Raw genomic sequence first — 9,716 nt, forward strand, 5'->3', positions numbered from 1 at the left:
GGCTCACGGGTTCATGGAGAGGCGAACAGCTGGCTTGCCAGTCAGCAGCACACTCCTGTGGTTCGGGCGAGTGTCTGCCCAGGGGCGGGCGAGCGTAGCTTGCAAGCCTCCAGTATCCAGAACACTGCAAATCCTAGGAGCGACGGGGATTTGCAGTCCTCGGTGCAGAAACGTGCAACTCAACAGGGTCCCAGGAGACCATACAGTCTGGGTGAGGGGCTGATCAAATCAGGCGGCCGGCTCTTTGCAACCGAGGGTTCAAGGGGACACAAGGCGCTCCTCTACAAGGTGGGCGAGCCTGGCTCTTGCAAAATCTGCAGCCCTCTCCAAGGAAGGAGCTTTGCAATCTGCACCAAGAGGTGTGCGCGGAGGGCCGGGGAGAGGGCAGGAGGAGGCGGCTGCCTTGAGGCGTGGCCAAAGCAAACTTCTTTCGCGGAAAAAAAAAAAAAAAAAAAAGCCAAACCAAAACACCCGACGCCACAGCGCGCACCCCTCCTCTCGGCCCCCGCCCGACTCCGGCCTTGCACCCCAGCCGCGTGCCTCCCTCCGGCTGAAAGCGCGGGCCAATCGCGTCTTGACCCCTCGAGACGCACAGCCAATGGGACCCCTGGATCCGCCAAGTCCTGGGAGTGCGAGAGAGGGTCTCAGTGCGTGAAGTTACCTTGCCTTTTGGAGAGAGGCGGGACCCTGACCTACATTCACCCAATGGGAGACGGCACTGGGGGCGGGACCGTGACCCAGTTCGGGCCAATGAGGCAGACGGGAGGGGGAAGCACATGGCTTTGCGCGTGCTGCCTGACGGGGAGGGTGGGTAAAGGGGTGGGAGGGGAGAAGAGCCGCTTAAAGGAGCCACGAATCCAAATGACTGGTGAAATGGGAAGCCAAAAAACCGAGTAGTGGGGTTTAGGAAGAGGGAGATTGGTTTCTAGAAGAAGGCTGCTATTCTTTAACACCCAAATATTTCCCCGCCGCCCCTAGAATCAGACCACTGAGATACAGGAAGTATTCTGTCCCTTTAATAGCTTTGTTTTGGGGGTGACTCCCCTCCCCTTGTGGGGAGGCTTGGGAAAGGCAGGCGCAATCCTCGGTGGGGAGTCTCAGCGACCATGGGGGTTACCATCCACTGTAAGATGACACGGGTTGGGGGCGTTAGTTTAAGGCACGGTAGGATGGACCCTGAAGGGAGCATGCAGGGGGCGGGGATGGTGGGGTGGGCCGCCCGGGGCTCTACCACAGGGAGGGCTGCGAAGGGGGAGCCGGAATGTACCAGGTTGAGAAGCTGGGGGAAATGGTCAGTTATACTGCACTGGGCTGAACCATAGGGAGGCAGCAGGAGGGTGGAATAGGGACATCCGGTTTCAGCATTAGGTGGAACTACGTGAAGGTATTCATTGGTGGGGGGGGGGGTAATGGGCTGTACCATGTTGAGAAGCCAGAGAGGTAGACGTTAGATCACTGGGCTGAACCACGAGGAGGCAGTGGGGGGGAAAGGGGATTGTACCATGTTGTTTCTCAGTAAGGGAGGTGGGTTGTACCACATGAAAACAGGGAAAAGGATTCGGGCTGTACCATTTCGGAAAGCCATAGTAATAGGCACCACGGACCAGTACTTGATCGTACCATTAGGAAACCAGGGGGCTCGGGTTATACACCAAGTTGCAAGCAGCGAAGAAGACAAATCATGGATCAGCAATGGTCTATGACCGGGAGGTGGGCTGTACCACTTTGACACAAAGGGGGAAGGGAGAAAGAGCGAGTGAGAGCTCAAGAGGCTGGATCATACAGAGCAGCAGAGGGGGGTAGGACTGTATCATATTAAGACACCAAGGGGAGACACATAGGCGGGTTAGACCAAGACGTGGACGGGGTGCAGACTGGATCATACCATGCAGGCGGTAGTTGGGGCCTCGGCAGCGCCTCTCGGGGTGCCGGGGGTCCCTGTTGCCCCTCAAGGCCCTGTGGGCCAAGGGCTGCAGGGGCCGGCCGTTACCGCTGAGGCTCTGGAAGATCTGGGACGGAGGATTCTGGCTCAGGAGTCTCAGGGAGTGCATCTGCCGTGGAAGGGGGGGTGGGAAACTGGGAGTGAATAATGAATGGCTCTGGTGACGTCACGCAGGAAGCCCGGCCCCCGAGAGCGGGTGGGCGGGGTCTTGCTCAGCCCCCACCAGACTCTCCAGGGTTGTCAGACTCTCGAATCCCCTCCAGTTCCCTGTCAACCGGGGGTAGGAGGGTAGGTGAGGCAAGGGGACACCCAGGCCAAGGAATGGGTTGGGGGTGGCAGGGAGGGGGCAATGGGCTGCCAGGGTCACCTGGAGGGAGGTGATATTTAGGGCCCTGTCAATGAGGATCCAGGTAACAGTCTCCGAGCAGGGTGGGGTGCTGAGAGAGCCCTGATAGGTGATGAAGCCAAAGGACTCGGGGAACAGGAGCTCCAGGCTCAGGTCTTGAAGAAAGTAGGCATCATCTGCGGGAATATCAGGTCAGAGTGAAGAGGGGTGCCCCTGCTGAACTCCCCTATGTGCACACCCGACCCCCACCCTCTCCACCCTCCAATGCCCAGGGACTTACTCTTGTAGGAGATGCGGGTGATGGTGTCACGGTTAAGGAGGCGGCTAAGGAACGGGTTTGAGCTACCAGCCACCTGTGTGGAGGTATGAGGTGAGGAGATAGGAACCCAGAAGCCCAAGCCCCCAACCCCTTCCTCCCCTAGGACCCCGGAGTCTGGGCCTTCCAGCCTCCCTCTTCTCAGACCCCAGGTTCCAGCCCCTCCCTCCCTCCGAATCTTGCCTGGGCTCACATTGACAAAGAGGCTGAGAATGGCCAGGCCATTGGGGCCCCGGGAGGCTGTGCTGAGGTTCCCATAGAGTTCTTGGTTGAAGTGGATGAGCTGCACCTGCGAGGGGAGCACAGAGAGTGGGGTCCCCTGGCAGACAGGGGGGACAGAATGGGCAATGGGTGCAGCTCTGGGCCTTTGGGGTTCCAAGTCAGGTTAAGGATTAGTGTTCAGGGTTGGGGGGGGGGTAGTTCTGTGGAGGAGGATGGGATGAGGCATTAAGAGGAGGATGAGGTGGGAGGAATTGGGTCGACTCAGGGTGAAGGTCGAGGGTCAGAGGTTAGCAGGCATCACCTCAGCAGAGAAACCCTGGTGGTTGATCTGGTGTTCAGAGCCAGCTCCGTCACGCGCTCCAAATAGCAGCCGCAGTTCACTGAGTCGGTGGCTATAAAGGAGGGGCCCCCCAGACACATTGACCACAGGCCGGGGCGCAGGCAGGAAGGAGACATGGCGACCGGTGTTGTACAGGGTTCCCCGGAGCTGTGGGAGAGGTGGAGGCCTTCATAGGGATGCAGAGAGAAGATCTTTTCCCTACTGTTTTCCATTCGTACATTTCCCTCTGCCAACAAACATCTAATCATTCAGCATAGTCTGAACACTACTGTCTTTCCAGACTCTGGGCTGGTCCATGGTAGGTGCTCAACAGTGGTGGATTTAATTACCAAATATTTACTGAGCTGCTACTATGGTTGCCAGGTTGCCAGGAAAGAGCAATGAGCAAGTAGACAAAAATTCTGGGCCTCATGGAGCTTCTGCTCCAGTGGAGGAGAGAAAGACAATAAATTCTGAATCATATAAGTAAATGCTTAGTTAATTACATCCTGTGCTCACACTGGGGAGAACTGGGAGTTCTGTTAAAGTATAATGGGAAACCCAGGGAATTCCTTGGCAGTCTAGTGGTTAGGACTCTGCACTTTCACTGCCAGGGTTTGGGTTCAATCCCTGCTCGGGGAACTGAGATCCTGCAAGCAGCACAGCCAAAAAAAAGGAGGGGGGGGGGACCCATAGATTGGGATGGGGGTGGGGTGTCAAGAAAGGCTTCCATGAGGAAGTGACATTTGAATGGAGACCTGAAGGATAAGGAGGGGTTAGTTGCAAGGAGCAGGGAGAAGGGCATTCCAGAAGGGAGAACAGTCAGTGCAAAGCCCTGAGATGGCCTATTTTAGTGACAGTGAAGAAGCCAGCGGGACCAGAGCCCAGTGAGCAAAGGAGAGAGTGGTGATGGGAGCCAGATGGTGCACAGCCTTGTGGGCAAGGATGGGGTATTTTGTATTTTTATTTAAATAACTGAATGTATATAACACCCATGGCACAGTGCCAGGCACATGCTAAGTACTGTGTGAGTGTGTGCTGTTATTACTTGTCCTAATAGAAGGATTTTGAGTAGGAGAGAGTGATATGATCTGGTTTGTGTTTTTAAACATCTCTCTAGCTGTGGGATGGAGAATGGACTGCAGGAGGCAGAGAAGCAGGCCAGCAAGGAGGCTATGGCACCAGTCCAGGTGCGAGATGATGGTGGGAGCAGTGGAGGGACAAGAAGTGAAATGCTGTTTAGCAAGGAGACTCATGGATGGGAAATGGGAGTGAGGGAGGAAATGGGATGGGGAATAGCTCTGAGACTTTTGGCTGAGTGAAAGGTAGTGCCACCTCTTATAAGAAATGGTATTGTGGGACTTCCCTGGTGGTCCAGTGGTTCAGACTCTGCGCTTCCAGTGCAGGGGTTGCGGGTTCGATCCCTGGTCGGGGAAGCAAGATCCCACATGCCGCGGGGCGCGGCCAAAAAAAAAAAAAAAAAGAAATGGTATTGCAAAGCGGGCAAGAGCATGGATTCTGGGACCACACTGCCTAGGTTTGAATCCCAGCCCTGGCACTCTCTAGCTGTTTGACCTCAGGTAAGTAACTTAACCTCTCTGTGCCTCAGTTTCTGCATCCATAAAATAAGGATAATATTAGTACCTATTTCATGGGGTTGTTGTGAAAATTAGAGGATTTATCAAGTTTGAAAACAGTGCCTGGCACACTGAGTCTGTTTTACCACTGATTCTAAGAGATGGGAAGACTAGGAGCCATGTTTGAGGAGGGAACAATTGGTGATCCACTGTGGAGTGTAAGTAGCCTCCTCTCCACCCATTGTGTTGTAGGCCTCCTTCCCCAAGGCTAGCCTCCCAACTCAAAGCCCTACCCCCCACCTCCACTCAGGCCCAGCCCCAGTGGATTTGGTAACCCCGCCCTCCAGGCCCCTTACCTTCTCTCCGCCTGTGCTGAGTCTCAGCGGGGGCAGAAAGGGGTCATAAAGGACCCTCTTCAGCTCCACATCCACGGGGCTCTGTCGCTTCCCCACAGCACACAGACTCCAGGCTGCGTTCACCAGGCCCCAGAAGGGAGGCCCTGGGAGCAGGGGTGGGGCAGGGAGGAAAGGGAGTCAGAAATATGGACTGGATCCCAAGGCTGGGATCTGCTGGGAAGGCTGTGGTCTGGACTCCTTGGATCCCAGGAGACGAAGGGCTGGGAATCTGGACTCCTGGCTTTGAGGGAGGAGGGGGCTGGGATCCAGAATCCTGGGTCCTAGAAGAATCTTGGAGGAGCTTCCTAAGGACCGCCCCGGCCCCCCCAACACCTCAAGTCTCTTTGATCAAACCTCTCTTAAATTGTCATTGGGGAAGGAACTACAACTCCCAGCAGGCCCTGAGACTGCCAGCCTACCCATCCAGTGCCTGCCTGCCCCAGAGCCCATGGGAGTTGTAGTTCCTTTGGTCCCCCTTGTCCCACAGCCGGATAATGAATGTAGTGGGGAGGAGGAATTGCAAGAGAGGGCTGGACGAGGTGGGCAACGGGGCCACTGAACCTCTGGTTCTCAGTAGGAGCCAGGACCTACCTGCCTCTTTCCCAGGAAACACACACACACTTTTCCAGCCCCACACTCCCTTACCTTCCACTCCCTCCCACTCACTACTTGAAATGCGCATGTATAATGTCCCATGCTGAGTCCCTCGGGTTCAGAAGCTGGGCCTCCTGAGGGAGGGAGGAAGGGGATGGGACTCCTGCGTCCTGGGGGGAGGGGGGGCGGGAAGGAGAGAACTCCTGGGTCTCAGGAAGAAAGCGCCCGGCAGCCCAGACTCCTGGGTCCCCGCCCTGGCTGCACCTGGCACGAAGTTTCCCTGGAGATTATCCTTGTAGCTCCACCAGTCGTCGGGGTCAGGTGCGGGTCCGATGTGAGCTGGGGAGAGAGCAGCCTGAACCCCTCTCCTTGGCACCCCTCCCCCACCCCCGTCAGGGGCTCCTGCCCCAACCCCCAGGCCTTACCTGCCGCCCCCAGTGCGGCCCAGAGTAGCAGCGCTCGAGGGGCGTTCAGACGAGCTGCAACCCCCATCCCCGGGAGGCCTCGGGGCGACCCCTTCCCAATGCCCTGGCCCGCCCTCTCTCAGCTTCTTCCTCTCTTTGTGGAACCCCGACCCCACCCGGACTTCCAGCCTTCCTCTCCTACCCACAGGGAGTCCCAGTTCCCCAATTACTGAGGCAGCCGGGGACTGAGACGCCCCCACTCCCCCACCCCGCTCTCCTCTCCTGCCTCTCTATGCCTCCCCTTCCTCTCCTCTTTTCCCGAAGCCTCCTTCTCCCTCTACCTCCCGATCTTCCTACTCCTCTCTGCCTTCTGCTTCTCCCTCGGGTTACCTCTGGGTTTCTGATCCACACCCCCCTCTTCGTTCTCTTTTCATTACGCTCTCCCAAGCCACCTAACTCCATACCTCCATCCTGCTTCTCTCACCTCCTCCTCCCCCTCCCTCTCTCCCTTCTCTGCTCCTGCCTCTCCCTTCTCGCTTCTCCCTTCTCCCCTTCTTCTCCTCCTCACTCTCTCCCTCTCGGCCTCCAGCTCCTCTCTCTCTCCCCACCTCCTCCTCTCCTGCCTCTTCTGTTTCTCCGTCTCTCTCTTCTCTCTCCTCCCTTCCTCCCTCCTCCCCCTCCCTCTCTTCTCTCTCTTGCTGTTATTTAATTTTTCTGTCGTTGTTTGGGAGTGGGGGGAGCTCTCACAGCAGAGAACCCTCCTCCTCGGGCTGGCGTGGGTGTGTGTGGGGGGTGCCCCAGGGGCAGGATGGAGGGGTCGTTGGGGGGCTGGTCCCCAGCTCCTAGCCTCGCTGGGGCCATGGAGGCGGGGGTGGCCCGGACACCTGGGGCCCAAGAGCTGGCAGTTTCCATCCTCCGCAGAAGGGGGAAGGGGGGCGCTTAAGGTGGAGCTGGGAGAGTCCTCGGATGTCTTCCCGCTCAGGGCCGCTGGCCCCGGAGGATCCGGCGTCTCCCAGGTCGCGGGGACCCAGGTTGGAGCCTGCATCAGTGCCTGCAGCCCCCCGCCCAATGCATCACTCGGGCCTCCGCCAGGGGCTCCCTTAACCCGGCTGGGGGATCCCCTGGGAGACTGGCGCGCGATGTGGGCGGCTGACCAGGAGGGGGAGGCAGAGACTTGGAGAGGGAGAGAGAGAGGCTGGAGGAGCCGGGAAGGCAGAGAAGAGGGAGCAGAGGTGAGGTCAGGGAACAGTGGAGGCTTGGGAAGGGAAGGGGAGCCTGAGATGGGTACGGAGAGCCGTGGTGGAGGGAGATGCAGGGTAGAGATGAGAAAGCAGGCTGGGGCGGTTGGGGGGTTGCTGGGGGAGGTGGTGGCGGCAGGAGAGAGAGAGACATAGAGAGGGAGACCCCCCAGAATGACAGGGAAAAAATACAAAAGGAGACAAATGCAGATGGAGGCAGAGAAAGAGATACAGAGACCCACAGAGAGACAGATGTAGACACACAAACTTGGAGATAGAAGCAGAGAGACCTAGAGAGAGAGAGAGTCCCACATACCAGGTTAAAGATGGAAGAGCAAGATGCCAGGCAGGAAGTGTGTGGGGAGAGACAGAAACAGAAAAAGAGATCTAAAGACAGAGCGACAGAGAAACACACACCCAGAACAAGGGGCATAGATAGGAGGAGACAGAGAACGAGGCAGACACATGTGCACATCTATAAAGAGACGCACTCATGCAGAGGAAGAGGTATGAACAGAGACCAACAGATGGACAGAGACGGAGAGGCCCAGATAGGTGGAGAGAGTCCCAGAAACAGGTCAGCTGACATGAAGGATGAGACTAAAGAGGATTCAGAAACACAGAGGCATTCAGGGATAGAGAATTGGAAATGGACATTCAAGGACCTGTGATGGAGGGAGATGGAGACACCCAGGAGAGTCAGAAATGGAGAGAGACAGAGAAAACGCGAGAAAGAAAGGTATATTCATTATCCCTTGTCACATAACAAATTATCTTAAAACTCAGTGGCTTAAAGCTACAAATATTTATTATCTCATGGTTTCTGAGGGGTAGGAATTTTGGAGCAGTTTAGTTGGGTGGCTCTGGCTCAGATAACAACAGAGAACTCAGAGTCTCTCATGAAGGTGCAGTAAGCTATTGGCCAGGGCTGCAGTCATCTGAAGGCTTGACTGGGGCTGGAAGATTACTTCCAAGCTCACCTACATGGTGCTTGGCAAGAGGCCTCAGCTGCTCATCAGGTAAGCCCCTCCATAGGGCTGCTTGAGTGTCCTCACAACATGGCCGCTGGCTTCCCCCTCAGAGCGAGTGATTGGAGAGAGAGAGGGAGAGAGAGAGAGAGAGAGAGAGAGAGCAGGGTCTTATATGACCTATGTCCAAAATCACACACCATCCCTTTTTTTTTTTTTGGCTGCGTTGCATAGCCTGCAGGATCCCAGTTCCCTGACCAGGGATTGAACCCAGGCCCCAGCAGAAAGCACCGAGACCTAACCACTGGACCGCCAGGGAATTCCTGACACCATCACTTCTTTATTCTATTCATTGGAGGTGAATCACTAAGTCTAGCCCACATTCAAAGGGAAAGAGATTAAGCTCCTCCTCTTGAACAGAGGGGTATCAAAGAATGTGGGCTTATTTTAAAACCATCACGGGTGGGGAGAGAAGAGAGAGACAGACTCTTAAAGGCCTGTGAGGCTTAGAGGTTGGTGAGACACGTTTTCAGAAAGGCAGGAATGTGTCAGGAGAGACTCTTGAAGACAGAGGGAGCTGCGGAGACAGGGAAAAGAGTCAAGACAAAGGAAACCAAAGCAGTAGTAGTAATAATAATTACAGTAATAGCAGCCAGCACATAAAGCACCTACTACATACCAGGCAAAGTTCTGAGCACTTTCTATGAACTGACTCATGTAATCATCACAACCGCTCTATGAAAGAGAAGATGTCATTATCCCATTTTACAGATGAGTAAGCCAAGTCTCAAAGGGCTTGCCCAGAGTTATACAGGAAGGAAGCAAAGAAGGATGGAGAAAATATGATGGAGACATATGTGCAGAGACTATGGGGAAGTGGCAGGAAAAGACTGGCAGAAGAAACCAGCTCTGACAGACTAATAAGTCAGTAAGAAACGGAAGCCAGGGACTTCCCTGGTGGTGCAGCGGTTAAGACTCGCGCTCCCAACACCGGGGGCCTGGGTTCGATCCCTGGTCAGGGAACTAGATCCACATGCATGCCACAACTTCAAGAGTTTGCATGCCACAACTAAAGAGCCTGCGAGCTGCAACTAAGGAGCCTGCCCGGCGCAACTAAGACCCGGTGCAACCAAATAAATAAATGGAAGCCACTCTGATTGAGAGTTTTCTAGACACTGGGGCTGTACCACGCACTCTTTAGGTTTTGTTAACCCTCAAAGTTGCCCCATCAGGTGGGGGTTAGTATTAGCCCCATTATACAGATAGAACCCCGAGGCTCAGAGAAGGAAGTAACTCACCCAACGTGTCATGGGTTGACTGATGCCTCCCTCCCCCCAAAAAGAGACATGCCCACTCAGAACCTGTGAATAGGACCTTATTTGGCAAAAGGGTCTT

General features: G+C 55.6%; 1 protein-coding gene across 5 annotated transcripts; it reads right to left on the reverse strand.

Moving 5' to 3' along the window:
• Positions 1–15: 15 nt before the first annotated feature.
• CA11 (carbonic anhydrase 11) lies at positions 16–6,341 on the reverse strand. Of its 5 annotated transcripts, none has more exons than XM_082368648.1 (9): positions 6,137–6,341; positions 5,976–6,050; positions 5,079–5,221; positions 3,128–3,313; positions 2,798–2,893; positions 2,569–2,641; positions 2,310–2,464; positions 1,886–2,051; positions 16–133 (listed from the first exon to the last, which is right to left on the reverse strand). In XM_082368648.1, exons 1-9 carry the CDS (start codon positions 6,201–6,203, stop codon positions 42–44), a joined length of 1,053 nt encoding a protein of 350 aa, XP_082224774.1. In that variant the 5' UTR covers positions 6,204–6,341; the 3' UTR covers positions 16–41. The 5 variants fall into 5 exon arrangements, with proteins under 5 accessions (XP_082224774.1, XP_082224773.1, XP_082224772.1 ...); XM_082368647.1 differs by lacking the exon at positions 16–133 and adding an exon at positions 257–623 and having other exon boundaries at positions 5,079–5,191; XM_082368646.1 differs by lacking the exon at positions 16–133 and adding an exon at positions 257–623.
• Positions 6,342–9,716: the final 3,375 nt, after the last annotated feature.

This window comes from Balaenoptera borealis (genome assembly GCF_965194805.1).
Source record: "Balaenoptera borealis genome assembly, chromosome: 19".
NCBI lineage: Eukaryota > Metazoa > Chordata > Mammalia > Artiodactyla > Balaenopteridae > Balaenoptera > Balaenoptera borealis.

Coding starts and splice junctions, on each gene's coding strand:
- CA11 (XM_082368646.1), bottom strand. CDS start 6,203: ATGGGGGTTGCAGCTCGTCTGAACGCCCCTCGAGCGCTGCTACTCTGG. Junction 5,222..5,975: donor CCAGGGAAACTTCGTGCCAG/GTGCAGCCAGGG, acceptor CCCTGCTCCCAG/GGCCTCCCTTCTGGGGCCTG. Junction 2,465..2,568: donor CACCCGCATCTCCTACAAGA/GTAAGTCCCTGG, acceptor ATATTCCCGCAG/ATGATGCCTACTTTCTTCAA.